Source organism: Numida meleagris, chromosome 2, assembly GCF_002078875.1.
Source record: "Numida meleagris isolate 19003 breed g44 Domestic line chromosome 2, NumMel1.0, whole genome shotgun sequence".
Classification (NCBI taxonomy): Eukaryota; Metazoa; Chordata; class Aves; order Galliformes; family Numididae; genus Numida; species Numida meleagris.
In genome coordinates this window covers 106,318,361-106,336,409 of record NC_034410.1, presented here as the reverse complement: position 1 = coordinate 106,336,409, position 18,049 = coordinate 106,318,361, and the positions used below count along the sequence as shown (strand labels likewise).

Genomic DNA, 18,049 nt, shown 5'->3' with positions numbered 1-18,049 from the left:
AGACACATATCACACAAGTATTTTATTCTTAAAGTTACATTTTTATAGCATAAGGTAACGCATTGAGAACTCCAGTTTTTTATCTTCAGTTAAATTCAAACCTTGAAGAAGTTAATCAGACTGAAAATAACTTTTGCTCGCGATGGCAGCTCTTAGAGCAAATACAGTAATTAGGAGTAATGACAGATAACATTCATCACTCAGATATTATGGTTATGCCTGAATGTAAGTTGCCTATTGCATTTACATTATTTCTTTCCCTCATAACTACGTGCATTTGAGTACCTCCTCTGTGCAGATACTAACAAAATAGCTTCAAAAGAAGGATGCTTTACAGCTGTCCCATGAGAATTACTAGCACATTAAAAGCTGGCTTTCAGAAGTATCATCCAAAAAAGTAAATAATAATAACATCAAAAATCACAAAAGTTAGTATAAAATCATCATCTTGCTATGTGTGACAATTTGTTCTGAACAGAGAGGACACAACAGACAAATAGCAGCAGGATTGAGTTATGAGGAAGGACAGCTCCTTAACCACAGATGGAATATATTTCCCCATATTCCTTCTGTACCACAGTACAGATTCTGAGCAATAATAAAAGCATATTTCCATTCCTCCTTCACACAAACGAAGCATCTCAGAGCACTGTGGCTTCATAGAATTATTAATACTACTTTTAAAGTATGTTTGAATTAACTCATGTAGCAGATTATCTTTGCTAAATGAACTAAACTGTATTCCCTATTTCACATATCATAACTGAATGATTTTGCATGTGAACAATAAACCCTCTTGGCAAAGGTATCTGCAGTTAACAAGCTGCTGCTCATAAACTTCTGGAAGAATTAGGCAAGCAATTCACTCACAGCAGGTAAATACCATTACTTTCTAGAGCAGCAATGCACAGTGTTACCCAGCGGTTATAAAGAAGATGATCTCCCAGTGCTTTTCCAATACTACTTTCAAAAAATGTATAAAAAATCATGCTGTTCACTCATGGAGATCTACTGCCTATAGTTCACCAAACAAACTCAGGAAACAGCTAGTAAACCTCCCAGCAGAAAGAAGGAATCACAGGCTTCTTTATTCTTGTTAGACAAGCTTCCATTCTTCAAAGTCACATTTGTTCCTGCATTCTTCACCTTTTCTATAATTTAGCGATGAAGTGATTCTACGCAAGAATGTTGACGACCTCCAATGTCTCAGATGTAGATGTTCCCTAATACAAAAAGGCTTGGCTAGGATATCACTAGTCTGTAATTTATTTATTTCTGTTAATTGAACAGACTCCTTGAAAATAGAATTCCACATATGTACATATCCATCTTTCTGCCAGCAGCCTGAAGATCCCATTAAGCTATCCCTAATTTCTCATGTTTAAAAAAACTCTGCTGTCACTTAGCGTGGAGAAAGCACTGCTGAGTGGTAAGAGTTACCCCATATCTCACGAGCTAAAGCTACTCCCTGCCTAATAACCAAATCACAACTCGTAGGCTTCTGAAGCAAGAGGAAAAGACCTACATCACATTTACGTCCCATACTGCTGGGAAGCATCCTCAGCTATTTTGCTGTCTGTTCAGAAGTTTCTTTGCCTTTGGTTCATATGCTTTGATTCACACTTTATTTTGTGTGGTGCTGATGGACAATTGCAAGCTGTTCTCCCCAGAGCTAGCTGAACTGAGGGTCCAGTCACCAGGAAAAAATAAATAAATCAACAACAAAAAAATCCTTCAACTACTGAGGGAGTTAGCAACATTTCAAAAGGAAGTTGTAGCATAACTCAGAAAAATTCAGAAACAAATAAAATGTAATTATAAGCTTCCCAACACAGTGTGGATGGCGGATGTATTTACCTAAAGTTCCTTCTTTCTACTAGCGGGACCATAAAGGCCAAGTTTGCCAGAGGGGTGTCTACTGAAGTCAACAAAAATAGTCCACCCACTTGCCTGCAAAGAGCAAAACTGCATCTTTATAAAACCATCATCAGTTACGTTCTATACCAACTCAACTGACTGGGAACATTTTGCTGCATATGTCTGAGGACAGTACTTACCTACAAACTGATTTTCATTGGAAGACTAAATGAACTACCTGTGAGCTCCTTTATTAGGGTGAAATATTATTTTAAGCTAGATGGCAATTTATTCAAATATAATTCACGTTCTAGAGTAAATGGTATTGAAAGTGAAGTTCATTTTACCCATCCACAAGCATTTTAGACCTGGTGATAATTCTGTTCGCATAGCTCTTGAAGGTAATTCAGGAGGTATTTGTATTCTCCCCTAAACAAGATAAATGCCGACCTCTTCACATATATGTTATGCTAATTTTATGTCAATTTCATTGCTAAATGAAAAGATTACCTGCGGCCTTAGATACAGCACTCGTGCCCAAAAGCTACAACGTTCATTACAACCACTGCTCTGAAAAAAATTGTACAAAAACAGGGAATGAGACAAACATGGTAAGTGAAATTTAGTGGTACAAAACATCAGTTACCAAACTTTTAAAGCAACTTACTTGAAGAATTTCCTTTAGACTATGCACAGTCGGTGGCTGGTACAAATTAGAAATCCTCTCTTCCTCATCCACTTTCACATGTATTTCACCAGAGTCAACAGTCAGAATGTAACAGAAGCTGGGAGGACGAAGATTAGTTGTCATCTATTAAAAAGGAAAGGAAAGAAATGCAACCTTACAAAAGGCATTCCAATTTGGCCAGTCAGGTTTTATAACAATACCCTAAACGAACCACGCAATTTGCATATTAAGAGCAATGGGAAAACAAAATAATGACTGTCTGAAGTAGAAGCTGAGATAACAAAACAATATTCACAAGTTCTAAGTGAAATCAGCCTGCGTGTATCATTCTTTCCATAATCTGACATTGATCCTCATCGCAAAAACATCTTGCGATTTGGCACGCTTGGCAAACACGGCAACTTTTTCAAGGTGACAGTCGTTGTTCAGCATTTTTTTAGTATGTGGTAGGGGTGCCCTGATTATTTATTTTTTATCGTCCATAACTTTTCTGAGATTTGGGGACTTTAGCATGTGGGTGGGTTTTTTGTGATAGTAAACAGCTGAAGAACTTTAAAAGCTGCTAAATTAAATCCAGGACAGCACAAGGAGATAATGAAGAACAGGAACTCAGCAACTACAAGAACTGCTCTTTTTGTGTTATACCAGATTTTTCTTCTCCCCTTAAAAAGTATTGTGACGTAACAACTTTATCTCCATTTAAAGAATGAGAAAAGCTTCTGAGAAATAAAAGATGCTACACTACAGTAATTTTTATTTAGGACTTGGTAAATATTCTTATAACGTTGTTAGTTATTAATAAAGCATTTAATACAATAAATCCAAATCCGCTGAAGACAGCTGTCCACCCATTAAAAATAATCTGCCTATAGAGAAAAAAAAAAAAGACATCAACTCACATTCTTATTTGCCTGTGACAGCACTAAAAAAGGTATGCAAATCTACACACAACTCCAAAGAAATCCATGCCACAGATCTCACTGCAGCAGCATTATCAGGGTGTTGGCAATATTATTTAGGTATCGATGCTTAAATGTGCTTCCATAAAGCTGTGTAAAACTATATTGCTTGTACAAGGAAAAATATGTCTCAGCTAAAAAAACCTGTGTTCTACCAAAAATCTGCAGAATTAGAATACGTCTCGATACTCTGTAGAACAAATTAGTATTTTAAACCCATGGCAGAAGTGTAAATTGCATGATTATGGAAAGTGTTCTTCATTTCTAGGTTGCTAATAAAACAGAGAAAAAGAAGAACAAAAGAAAATCATAACAATGCTGAAGAACATTTAAAAGTTTTGCTCCACCCATGTCAATTTCCATTCCGTTGTCCACAGTATTTTAACATACAAAACAGTCCTTTCCTCTGAGACTTCTGAAATATCTAGATGAAAGAGAGAATCAAAGAAAAAATGGTAGTTTCACTCATTTTCAGTCTTGGTTTTATAACCAAGGTCTGAACTTTTTATTATTGAAAATAAATCCCTGTACTCTCCCAAGAACTCTGTAGATTATAGCTAAAAGAATTTCAGAGTTCAGAAATAACTAAGAATAACTAGTAATATCCATTTTATGAAGTCCTCTGTTTTCAAGACTTGTTTATTTCCAGATTTTTCTTCCTAGGCTCTAACATAAATTTTTAATACCATAAACTTCTTCCCTAAAGAATAGCTATACAGGAACACCAAGCCAGCACAACCACTTGGTTACCAAGAAGCTTCTCAAATGACCTTGTATTACCAAAATGCCACTCGATTTGACAGAACTCCTTTTCAAATACAAAAGCTAATTAAATGAAAATTAAAGATGTAATTTTGGATTGGAAAATGTACAATAACGTACTTCAAATCTATTTTAATACTTCACATTAGGAATTTTCACCACCTCCCAAAATCACAGAAACTTTCATTATTTTTAGTAGGTAATTTTTGTTTTTATCTTTTGACTGCCTTCACAACTCTCCTCCTGTGAGGAGAGGAGAAGAAAGGAATAATTTGACTGGATACTCCATCATTTTAGTTCTAGAGGGTTAATAAAAGGCTAATTGCATCATTTTGGAAAGAAGCTGCTAATCCAGAGAGCCTCAGGTTGGCCTAAGGCAGATGGCAGAACCAATGAAACAAATCTCAGTAGCTAAAGAGAGGGGGAGAATCTGATTCCTCAAATATGTTACGCTACTAAGAAAAACAGTAATTGTTGTGAAAAAGTATATTTCCATAATAACAAAACTTACCATTTCAGGGTCTTGACTTTGTCCAGGAACTTTTACAGGCACTACTGGAGGCCACAAACTGTCTATCAGACTAAAAAGTCCCAACGCCCTTCAATAAGACCAATAAAATTAGGTTTAGAATGGTTTCCACTGTTAGAAGCTGTACTAAAAAGATTCATTAAGAAATACAATTTAAACCATTGCATGATTATGAAAACATTTTAAAATCATATTTGTTTTCTACAAGCTGGTTTTGATTTGGTCTAATTAAATCTCCATCATTTCTGCTGCAGGGTGGAGAGGGAGGGAAGGGACACATCACATACAGTGACAAGCAAGTCATATTTAATGCTTTGCCATGAACAGCCTGTGACATGGTAAAATCCAGGGGAAGTGGGGTAAGTGCTAGTTTGGGAAGGACACAGACACCAGTACAACTTTTAAAAAACAGCTTTTAACTATTTAGTTGGTAGCTTGAACAAAATGTTTTGCTTCTAACATCTTCATTTCTTGCTTTTCTCTAACACTGATTGCCAATGCTATTAGGAAAGATTGCAATGAGATAGGAGTGGAGAGACAGGCAAGATTTTGTTATCTGAATACCCGTGCCTTAGAATACAAAGAGCCGTCCCCTTCCTATGCAGCTGTTCATTTGGTTATGATTCTTTTCTTTTGCAAGTTTTCCACCTTCAATTTAGAAACAAACAAAATTAACAGCCCAGCATACTAAGATTAACTGCTGCAAATCCTTCAGCTTTCGCACGCAAAGCTGCAATGTGCAGCAGTTTGGTGGCTGGCTTGTTGGTTGATGTGTCATCCATGCAGTAAAAGCAGGAACATCCAAGGGAGAGGCCAAGAAAATAGCTGAGGGAGGGGAAATAGCTACAGATAACCAACTTGAAGAGGCGTGCATTTTTGAGTTTAAGCTCTCCGTTATCTTGTCCTAGCTCTCTGTGCGTGTTCTGTGTAGTCAAAGTACAGAGATCTGGATTTTAACCCTACAGTGCCTCTGAGAACTGCCTGTTTGTCCCTCCAGTTATGAAAGCCATCACTTCTGAAACAGTTATAAAAATGGAGTCCAAAACTTGATGAAGGTAATCTCAGGTTCTAATAAAAAATGCTTAGAAGAAACAAAAGGTGAGTTCTTGTTCTTGACTGAAGCACGTTTTAATATGCTGCTTCTTTTCAAGGAGTAACAGATCTTTAAAGTTCTGCTTTTAACTCACTTCTGCTCGAGCTTATTTAATTCCTTATTTCCCTCGCCCTTCTTTTCAGCCTTAAATGCTTATACTTTGGGTATCTAATGTCAGTCAGTTTCTTCCCATATTTTTTCATATATATAGCAGCAGGCATCACATATGAGAATGCTAACAGTGATGCCTGTGGACCAATACTACATGAATGTAAATCTCTGAGAGTGACTGGACCTCAGGGAATAATGCTTTCAATTTAAGATTTGGGTAATCAACTGGCAGGTTAAAAAGATGATGTTGCTGTCTGTAGTTGTTTTCCCCACAGTGATGAAGAGACCAGGAACACAAATATGCTGCCCTTCTACAAAAGTGACTTATATGGCATCATCACCAAGTCTGTAAAAGGAAAAGGCTGAGTACAGAGGCTGAGGTTTTTGTTTTGCATTTTGTTTTTAGCAGACTATTACAACATACAAAGCAACACTTCTTAGGTATGAATCAGACTTCAGAGCAAAATGACCACTTCTCCATTTCTTGACATGGTGACACTTTGTCTTGTACCACACAGAAAGAAATCTCTGTAGTTGCAGGAGGGCCAGCGCCCAGTGGAGCTAACTGCCCCTGTTAATTGGGACACAAGGACGGAGAACTACAGAAGCAGAGAGCAGCCTCTGTGCGACAAAGGAAGCTACACAAGTGGTGTTGCTCTCTTGACACTGAGTATAAGGGCAGGATATGTATAATAGCATACTGCAATTCTGTGTGCGTTTGTGTACGTGTATTCAGAAATCATGCATTTATCAACTTGCAGTCCAGATAGAATCACATCTCTGCACAGACCTTACAGTGATCCACCAGTGAAAATCTGTGTTTTTAAGCTTGCGCAAGCAACATGGAGTTGTCTCTTAGTCTTTAGTTCTCTTCTAGCTTGCAACTTAATGTCAGAACATCTATGACACACAGTATTGTGTCCTTTCAGAAGAGCTCATAAACTGCTTGAGCTAGGAGCACTTAATTATTACTGAACTACAGTATTTGTTTACAAACAGGGAGCAGAGCAGCACTCCTAAACATCTTGGACTCATCCTTCTCTTTGACTCCAGTCAGGCAAACCACAAATACGTTTGCCACCCAAAGGATGTGCAAGTTCCAAGTCACATCATGTAGAGACGAGGGGATCCTCCTCTGTAGAAAGGGGAGATCTCTCCTCAAGCTGTCCCTGACGGGCCCAGGGATGTATCAGACAGAGTACCCGGTGAGGGGCTCCCTTTTGCTCTACCGATTCCCATGCCTCCAGGAAAATTAACTGTCTCTTTACATTTATGGACTTTGACTTAGCAGAAGGGGGAATGAGGGGGGAACAACCACTGTGGAGAAACGGCAAGACATTGTGTCCTCCTCTGTAGAAAATCATTATCCTTGCAGAAATAATAAAATTTATTCTCTTTATTGGCCATGCAACACTCAAATCCCACTTCAATCTGACTTGAACAATGGGTGTATTTTATCCAATATATGTATCCTTCTTCAGAGGTAGAATCAGGACAAGAGATGAACAGTTGGCTCTGTGCTACAGAGAGGGAACTTGGTTAGCCCTGATGTGCACAAAGAGCCGTTCTCATTATGGAAGACAAAATTAAAACTTAACAATTTAGATCTGTGAGAGTACTTACTAATCACTATTTTAAAATATATATATAATATCATTTTGATGATAAATTATAGACTTCTAAAAAAAAAGCAAGAGTAAGAAGTGAAAAGAAACATGCACATGATCAAAAAAAGTATTTTTAACTATTAAAATACTAAAATATCTTAATTAATAACATTTTTATTACTTAAATGACAAGGACGTTATTGTAACATTCTATAATCTTCCTTCAAACAAGAAAAAAGAAAACAAGACTGAATCCACACCAGGAAACAGACAGAAGTTACCTATCAGATTCTAAATAAAAGATTTAAAACTGCTAATTCCATGCCAAACTGAAACCATGTGTATTTGATAAAAATCTTTTTGACCCATACTAAATACGTGTCTGTCCAGTACTTATCACTGACATAGCAAGACCACAAGTAATCTAACAGAGTTTTAAAATATTGACTTTTGTAGAAGTGTGGACTTTGGACAGATAGGTCCTCTACATAGAGGTACACTTCTCTTCTGTAAATCCACACCTTTAAGCTTTGCTAAAACACAATGATATTGTTATATATAATACATCTGTGTGTGTGTATACACACAGACATAAGCATGTATATATGATGTACATTGTAGGCAAAATAATTATTTTTAGTATTCTAGATTATTTTTATTATCCGATATGCTTAAAAGACATTCCTCTTAGATTTTGCTCGCTGAACTGCGGCATGTCTTTTCTGTTTGTCCATAAATGCAGACTGCCTGTTATGTATCCAGACAGCAATCAGAACATTTTAAAGACTTCACGTGACTGAGAAAATGCCAAATCTGCTTGCAGCATGTGCAGGAATTAATCCTGACCTATTGGCAAATCATCTTAAACTGCCTGATAGTTGCACTGCTTGCTAGAGAGTGACTGATACTAACAAAACATCATTTGCTTTTCCATCCACTAATTCTTGCCAGAGATGATGACTGTGCTGCCCTGCACATAATAACTTGCTTTCTTTTGCTCACCTATTCTCCTTAGTTTTACAGTTCAGTAGATAACAGAAGTCACCTTCTACTCGCCTTCCTGGCTTGTTCTGCCCTTCATTGCTAAGTCAAGTGGCATACATCCATATTTGCACACAAGCATATATGTTTGCCATCTGATTTTTAATTAAAAACATACAAATTAAAAAGAAAAGTCCTTGTAATTATATTTAGAAACCCAGTAAACTATAAATCTGTATCTACAGTCTCAGTATATCTCTGATCCTGTGGACATTTCGTGCTATAAGCTATACTGCAAAAATCAAACAACTTAAAACTTGGAATTTTCAGAGCAGTATTTCACTGGTTTTGTTTCTGAAGTTGTACTAAGCAGTTACAATGTCAAACAATACTCCAATCTGAACTAAGCAGTTTTTGTTTGTTTCTCCCACAAGCATGAAGTTTCATCTACAGTTCTGGTCCAGAAGCTGTGCATGTGATGTGCCTGACTCAATTTTTAAACAGTACAGGTATGCTGCTATGATTTTTGATCACAAAGTGACTTACAGTTTGGGGGATTTTTCCACTTTAATAACTATGCCACAGGTTCAGAGAAAAATGACAGAAAACATCAGAAACACCAAAGATGATAGGAGGAGGAAAACAATGCCCCTAACTAGGAAAGAAGAAAGACTGAGTAGGGGAGAGGAAGAAGATAGGAGTCTCCTCCAATGTCTTCCACAGCTTTGACTTAGCACTTTCTTGTTTCCTCCTCTGTTTCACTTCCAATTTTAATCTGAATGCAAGCAGTTTTCTTCTGACATTATTATTGTTGCAGACTCAGTATTAAGAACTCAAAAAAAAAAGCAATTCCTAGCCCTCTATGAAACATTTCTTTACTCAACATTAGAAAGAAATTCACTAATAACTGCATAGAGTGCATGACCCTGAACTACCAAGAGACAAGCAATCCAAATATAAAGCTGATGCTACAAGGTAGCTTTCGATCTAATTTACCCATTAAGATTTGGCAGTACACAACCTACGCAACATTGTGTTTTCTCAGACTTGAGTAATACAAGCAACAGAAAAATAAGTTAAAAAACTGAGCCTATTAAACCAGCATCTCAGTTAAAATACAGATAGATGAAATAGTTTTGTTGAAAAAATTATTTACATACTTTAATAAGTACTAGAAATTACCCATGCTATATTAAAACACTGAAATTCTACTATAATACTTTTCATACACTATGAATATGCCTGTTTCACCCTGCAGTGCTGGTTACTGAGCAGACTCATGAGAAAAGTACTGAATATGCAAAGCAGCAGTCACTGCTTGTTAAAGAGAATAAAACTGTGGAAAAAAACCCTGATTTTCTGATGCATGAGCAGTCATTAAAATAATAATTATATATATATATATAAAACCTTAATATAATTACTTAAATTATGCTCTAAATGGAACTCAACTTTTAACCACAGCAATTACTGAAGTGTTTCAGGACCTCAAAACCTCAGAGGGTGGGTGGCTCTTTTAGATGGCAGTCTCTTTGGCAGAGGGAAAACCAAAGGAAGGAAGTTATGACTTCCTTGCTCTGTGGAGAAGTCTTACTATTACATTTCCTGTCAACGTCTATCAGTTGAAACACTTTGTTTTACAACAGTTAACAGTGGTCCTACACTTCTAAGTGTAAAGCAAAGTAGAAGAGAAAGTATACAGTCACAGAATCACAGAATTGCAGGGGTTGGAAGAGACCTCCAGAGATCATCAAGTCCAACCCCTCTGCTAAAGAACATACTATACAATAGGTAACACAGGTAGGTGTCCAGATGGGTCTTGAATATCTCCACAGAAGGAGACTCCACAACCTCTCTGGGCAACCTGTTCCAGTGCCTCGTCACCCTTACCATAAAGAAGTTCTTCCACATGTTAGCATGGAACTTCCTTTGTTCAAGTTTTAGGCCATTACTCCTTGTCCTACCACTATGCACTACTGAGAAGAACCTGGCCTCATTCATTTGCCTCCCATCTCCCTTCAGCTATTTATAAACATTAATTAGATCTCCCCTCGGTCTTTTCCTCAGGCTGAACAGTTCCAGGTTACTCAGCCTTTCCTCACAGCAGACATGCTCCAGGCCCTTTATCGTCTTTGTTGCCCCCTGCTGGACTCCTTCTAGGAGATCCCTGTCCTTTTTTTGAACTGGGGAGCCCAGAACTGGACACAGTAGTCTAAATGTGCCCTCACCGGGGCTGAGTAGAGGGGGAGCATCACCTCCCTCAACCTGCTGGCCACACTCTCGTTAATGCACCCCAGGATCCCACTGGCCTTCTTGGCCACAAGGGCATATTGCTGGCTCACGGCCAACCTGTTGTCCACAAGAGCACCCAGGTCCTTCTCCGCAGAGGTCCTCTCCAGCAGGTTGGCCCCTAACCTGTAGTGATACATGCAGTTATTCCTCCCCAGGTGCAAGACTCTACTCTTGCTCTTGTTGAACCTTACGAGGTTCCTCCCTGCCCAACTCTCCAGTCTGTCCAGGTCTTGGTGAATGGTAGCACAGCCTTCAGGTGTGTCAGCTACTCCTCCCAGCTTTGTATAACCAGCAAACTTGCTAAGGGTGGACTCTATCCCTTCATCCAAGTCGTTGACAAAGATGTTGAACAAGACCTGACTCAGCACTGACCCCTGGGGAACACAGCTAGTTACAGGCCTCCAACCAACTGAGCCACTGATGACAACGCTCTGAGCTCTGCCAGTCAGCCAGTTCTCAATCTATATCACCCCTCACTCATTTAAACCACACTTTCTAACTTTTATAACAAGGATGCTGTGGGAGATGGTGTCAGACACCTTGCTGAAGTCAAGGTACACCACAGACACTACTCTCTCCCATCTATCCAGCCAGTGAAGAGTAGAGGAAAAATTAGATTGGTGCAGATCAGAGAATTATGAGACTGAAATAAAAGAAAAAAAAAGAGAGGGAAAAAAGAGAGAAAACTGTGACCAGTACTACAGATTGGGATAAATCATAGAATCATAGAGTGGTTTGGTCTGGAAGGTACCTTAAAGGTCACCTAGCTCCAACCTCCCACTAGACAAGGTTGCCCAAAGCCACATCCAACCTATGGCTATGCGTTTTCACCAGCAATGAACGAGAATCTGCATGCCACGCTCATAAAAATCTGCACCAGCAGAGGTGACACATTGTTGCCACTACTGAAACGCACCACCCATCCCTCTCTGTGCTCACATCCATTGTTTGGTCCCCATAAACGTTCAGCAAGCATCAATGAACATCAATGGGTGCAATTTTTTCCTCAAGGAGGAATTCAGTTCCGCACCTTTGCTTTATACGCCCTCCCACATCAGACACCATTTTGTCAGACTGCCGCTCTGCTGCCATCTGTCACAAAGGAACAAAATGCAATGGAATATTGGTGGGAAGGTTCAACCCCTACTGCTGTACCACCAACATCCATCTCTGACATAATGGGCCGACATAATAAAACAGGAGGCATTACTTTCAGAGCAGTCCTTGTATATGTAGATTTTAGCAATATCCATGGAACATTCTCATCTTTCTTAAAAACTTTTTCAACAGTTCTTTAATTTAGGGACAGAATCGGCATTGACACCCTGTGTTAATTACATATTACATTAAAGCATTTTCCCTCTTTCATTTTTAAATTCGTGTAGTTTTTCTGTTCTGCTGGATATAAACTCTTCATCTTTCTACCTTGTAAAAACCATAAGGAGAAGAATACAGTATGTCTGCTATACTCAGTAGTAAAACAAGTCAGTGCTTGGCAAATCAGGTGAAAGGACACACATTATCAAAACACAAAATATTATTCTCTGTGGAACTCTGGTCAGGGCTAATAACGTAAAGGTAATATCTTTTGCTGGTAGAGACATATATCTAACTACAAAGTTTACCCTAGTTCATTGGAATCAGTTTATGGAAGGAAGCAGCAGACTATGCCAATTTATAGCTTATTTATTCCTGAGACATTTTAGCGAGTGCTCAGTCCCTGCATCTAATTGCATCCATTTAGTTACTGGTCATACTAGACATGCTGAAACAAACTGAATCTATCAAAACAGAAAGGTTACCTATTAGTTGAAATGCATGTATTTTAGCCAGCATTTCTGTCTCCAGCAGTACACTACAGAAATCTCACCTCCTCTTTCTCAAGGGGCTAAATTGACATATGAGGCAGTTGGAGGACAAGAGAGAATATACACCTCTCAGAATCAAAAGTCACCAGTGGCAGATCAATTAACTTTTTGTTGTGTAAGTTCTCATCATACTTTTCTTTCTAAACACAAAAGTTTTCTTACTGGAAGGAGAAAAGTGTTTGGTTCCTCTGGTCCACCTCACAGTACAGGTCCATTTCAAAAATCAAGTCAGGTTTACAGCCAGGTTATTGCCTGGATGAAAAATACCCTTTATTATAGATTTTTAGACCCTGAAATGCAAATTCAACTCACAACAGTGATTTTAAAATTGTGTTTACTGGAATTATGTTAAATAGTACCTTAAATTAAATACTTGATGATGAGGATGAATGATGGCCTGGAAAATATTTTAACAATAACAGTATTCCATTGATGAAAAACCTTTAGAACTTCTTGTATCTGATAAATGAAAATCTCCTCTGTCTAAAGGAATGACTGAGGAAGCTCTCTGTCTCCATAAGAGAGATTACAGTCCACGTGACTGTGGGACAACAGGCACATATGGGATCTTATTAGCCATTCTTGGCTTTCTCCAGATCATGTGCTACAAAGGCAGAAAAAAAGAAACCATGTATTTTCCCTCATATTTCCTACATTTTACTCCCTTTTATCCATTTTAAAAGTCTCTGTCAAACTCCAGGAAACAGACAGTTTAAGAGCCATCTCCTTCCAAAAAATAATTGGTGTTCTGGAAGGGGGAAAAAAAAAAAAAAAGCAAATGTCTTTCTTGCAGGGCAGACCACATAGCTGCTCTTCACTCGTGCTACAAGCTAAGGTTGGGAACTTTACAGGCATATCCCATCGTGTGCTCAGATATACCACTGGCCCGTGAAACGCATTTATCCAGTGGCAATGAGTTCTACAGCCCAATTATACTCTGTATGAATAAGTACTCCCTTATATTCATTTCAGCTATGGCTTTACTGTGGTTTCCATCACACCTAGATTGACACAAAGCATGTCCTGACACTAAAAAGTAATAGCAAGTTATAAAACAGAACTTAAGCTAAAACAATTAAGAAAGAAATAACAACAATCCCCCCACCCACCCAACTTGTACACTGAAATCACGTTTAACCACCACACTGTCCCTGAAGCTACACTAGCCATTTTCTTTTCATGTTTCCTAGCAGGATTACCACCAGCACAGCTCCATCTGAGCCACCAGCATTTTCAGCAGTGTGTCTTCTAATCATCCTCAGAATAGCCAGAAGTAAGTTACTGCCGCTTTGAAAGAGAATTTACATTAGAAAAAGTCTGTCTCTTATTAGCTAGGCTGAGTACTGGAAACACCAGCAGCCAGTTGTAAAACTTCATTTGTATCCAGAATTCCAAAGCCATTATTTAATTTGTTTGGAAAAAATGTAACTTGAAAAAAAAAGCCAACAAAATAATTAAATAAGAAGACGTGTTTGTTATTAAAGATCCATAAAAATGCAAGTAGGCTTGAAATCCAAAGGATCTGAAAATTAACACTGCAAGTACATAAAAAGAAAAGCATACTGAATAGGGCTGGCTGGAAAACAACAATTCCATTCTGCTAAACATTTCAAGGCTTTGAAATTTGTTTTTGTTCCAATATGAAACAAAAATGAGACTTTCTGAAAGTTTTTCATGAAATGAAAAAGAGAGAGAGTATTCACTCCCTCTGGACCTGAAAAAAATCTTCCCAGTAAAATTGTCTCCAAAATAGATAAAGTTTCTGTGAAACTTTCGGATTTTGATGAAACAGCATTTTTTCAACAGGAAAAAAGTGTCAGATGAAATATTATAGCCATTCTAATACTGAAGGCTTATCGAGATAGGATGTTTTTACCAGAATAAATCACGTTGAGAATTAAACCAATCTAGTTATATTTATATAGCTCCCCATGTGGAAGAGTTTTCCCATAGAAAGATACTCTGAAAGATAGCTCTGTAAAATCTACTTAAAGTGGTAGTGTTTTTTTATCTAACGTATTTAACATATTTTATTTTAAGAAAGTAAAAGGAATCAAAGAATAAGCAAAATGAAAGAGGTACCATAACATCAATTCATTAATTAGTTGTGGGGATTTTTCTGTAAGCCTGTGGATGCTCTTATTCCAAAATAAGAATGTTTTTATTGTTTGAGAGGGTTTTTCAGTGTTCTGTTTGTTTGTTTCGGTTTTGATTTTTTTTAGAGACACTTAAACTGTGCTTTCAAAAATGTATAGGCCTTACTGAATTAAGCTCTCAAATACCAAGGGAAAATCTTTGCTTGAAACTTCAGCTCAGACTAAAAAGAACAGAAAAAAACAGGAAAAAAGATATTGTAATAAACAGTTTTGCAATGAAGGGAGATGAACTAACGTTTTTAAGTCTTTGAATCTACCAAAGAGGAAGAAAATTCATATTTTATGAACCACTGCATAAGGTAATTCTTCTAAGTTCCATTCTCTGTTAAGCATGTTTCTGTGTGTCAGCTTATTTATGCTGATTTGGGAATACGGTTGGCTCAAGTGCAATTGTATCCAGCTGATGCCTACTTGATGCCCTAAAAACAGCAGTAGGATATTTAGTTGAACAGGGCCTGATTCAGTTGTTCCGAAGAATATTGACCACATAAGTAAAATGGCAGATCACTTCTGCCTGCCACAGGACTCAACACATCCTTCTCAAACTGTTCTCACCTTCCTCTTGTGGTTCTATGCAAAATTTTCATTCCAGCTAAACAGCAGAATTTTCCTTCCCATCTCTTGCAATACTGCTCAATGTCTTCTGCAGAATCCAGACACTGTAGCTGTACTTCACTGAACATGCCATAGGCATCCTGGACAAGGAGGCATAACCTGTAAAACATTCCTCTGTTACTCATTTATTCTTGTTCACAACAAAATGAACAAACTTATCTTCTACAATATCTGGAGAAATCCTACCAAATAATGAATGCTAGTACTAGTACCAGTAAATAAAACCAACATCATCAAAGGTTTTCCCATATATATCTGCAGGAGGTAACAGGACCATAAAAAAGAGAAGTCTTACTGAAACTTAGAACAAGGTGCTTCCATTCAGGATTAGAAAAACTAACTGCTAAACAATATATGCTTTGTGTATCTACAAAGAAAGTCATGTTTTTGCCTAACTTGAGGTGAATTTTTCAGTGCAGACAAAGCAATGATGCAAGCGTATGTATGTATGTGTATAAATATAAAAATATCTGCTTATAAGTAAATTAAGCAACATATTTCATAAATAATAATCACAAATGTCAAAATTGGTAAAGCAAGCACTACATTTGTTTTACTTCAAAAGAGTTCTGGGGATTCAAGACAGTGAAATGTCAATTTTATTACATTTTGAAAAAAACAACATGGGACTACAGATTAGTAAATTCAATACTGGGTATGAAAAAGCCCAGAGGGACTATTTTAAGGAGGTAATTAAGAAACCTGCTAAACAAACAATTTGATTTAAGTAATCTATGGAACCAAGGCTGGGAACTATTGCTTAACCAACTTGTTGGCATTTCAAGAAGATATTACCATCATAGAAGATAAGGCAAAAGTCAGTGGATGTCATACATTTAGACAGACATAAATGCATTTCACAATGTTGTGCACTTGAGATGAGTCACAACGATAGCTTGAGTCACGGAGGAAGGAGGCTGCTGTCTATAAGATGGGTTTAATTGCCCCTCAAAAGAGACAGTTAAACACGGAAACTTTTCAAACAGCAACAAGAAATAGCTTTAAGGGTAGCACACAGGTCTTTATTTCTAAATAAAACTCAGGAATGTAGTAGGCAGAATAATTCCGAGGCAACTTGCTTGAGCAGAGGACCAGAAGACCTCCAGAAGGCCCTTCCAACCTCACAAATTCTGAGATTCTGTGGTTCAGTTCATTTCAAAAATTCATGCCAAAACTACCTTCTCCAGAGAAGCACCATTGTTCACAGCAAGCCAACCCCAACTGCTTTTGGAGAAAACCATATAATTTGCTATATGCATCCCGAAAACATCCAACAGTAGTCATTACATCTTTAAAAAACTTATTTCAAATGAAATGAGCTCCTACACTTCTCTGTAAGAAATCCTTACATTTTCTCAGTACGGAGATTTAGGCACGCAGCAGACCATTAGTTACAGTTTCCCTGTTCTTTATGAACTAATTTTTTTCAATATTCCACAGAGAATACAACTTTCTGAAGCCTTTTAGACATCAGTAGATGCTCAAGCATAAGCACAAATTTTAATTTTTTAAATGCAAGTGCTGGTTTGGAGGACGAGGGAGTGGTAGGACTGTGCACAAATGAAGGCCCCATATTTTCTCTGTATCTCTAACTACAAGAGTTACACAAAACAGAATCTTCACCAAGCAAAGCAAAGCAAGCTTAGCTACAGTTCCTCCATAGCCTGGCAACATTAGGATGTCTTTCACAGGCATGGAACACTGCCTCTACCTTGAGTAATGACAAACATGAAGAAAGCAAACGCTGTTGTGAAGTGTAGGCTGGAAAGATACATATCCCGATCTGAGCCATGAGTGATGCTCCCAGCCTAGACAGTGTGTGACTGGCCTAATTCAAAACTGTGTCTTAAACAGCTGTATCCCTAGCTTCATTTTCTCTGTAAAACACTCAGTGAGATCTTTGTGGATTGGTATCACAAGATCACCTCAAACTCAACTAAACAAAGACTGTTACGCTATGGCCATGACAGCACAGAAGCAGAGCAACCACAGTTGCCTGCCATGTTAGGGCCTTGCAGTCACTTACAGTTCTGTCAAGTTTTAATTGATTGGACTGAAACTTCTCTTGCTGTTGTTTTGTTTGGAAAAACAAAGCTAATGTACTCTAGACTTTTCTGAAAACCAGATTGAGGAGAACAAGAAAAAAAAAAACAGTTTTGTTTATACTAACAAAACATTCTGTGACTCTTAATCATGAAAAATCAGGCCTTCATATCTTGGAGCAAGCAAGGGCCAACTGAGCTAGTGTCTTAGATCCAATCAGTTCAGCAGTCTGTTAACTGATCACTGGAATTTCTCCTGTTTTAGTGAGAAATAACTGAACGCAAGTAAGCCTCAGACTAGCTGGCACCATGCTCATATTAAGTCCTCTGGGACACGTTAATTGCCCAAATAAAATTAACTCAGTTGGTGCCAAATATATCAAGCCACTAAAAGTGCATTTTTCTCACCATTTTAAGCCAGGCAAAGAGATGGCTGCTCTCAGACATGGAAATCTCAACTTACCAGGTTCCAGCCTGCATGTTTCCAAC

The 18,049-nt window shown here is 37.8% G+C and overlaps 1 protein-coding gene across 12 annotated transcripts in view; it reads right to left on the bottom strand.

The window, feature by feature from the left end:
- SPIDR (scaffolding protein involved in DNA repair) overlaps positions 1–18,049 on the bottom strand; it is a 200,927-nt gene that overhangs the window by 12,246 nt on the left and 170,632 nt on the right. For 11 of the 12 annotated variants that reach the window (XR_002435598.1, XR_002435597.1, XR_002435600.1 and 8 more), the window contains exons 11-14: positions 15,459–15,617; positions 4,778–4,865; positions 2,525–2,668; positions 2,368–2,427 (exon numbers count right to left, since the gene is read on the bottom strand). Coding sequence is in view for 6 of the 12 variants with exons in the window: in XM_021388237.1 (XP_021243912.1) it covers positions 2,368–2,427; positions 2,525–2,668; positions 4,778–4,865; positions 15,459–15,617 (451 nt within the window). In the remaining 6 variants the exon portion in view is untranslated. The remainder of the gene's footprint in view (positions 1–2,367; positions 2,428–2,524; positions 2,669–4,777; positions 4,866–15,458; positions 15,618–18,049) is intronic. The other variant, XM_021388239.1, reaches the window with a different exon arrangement.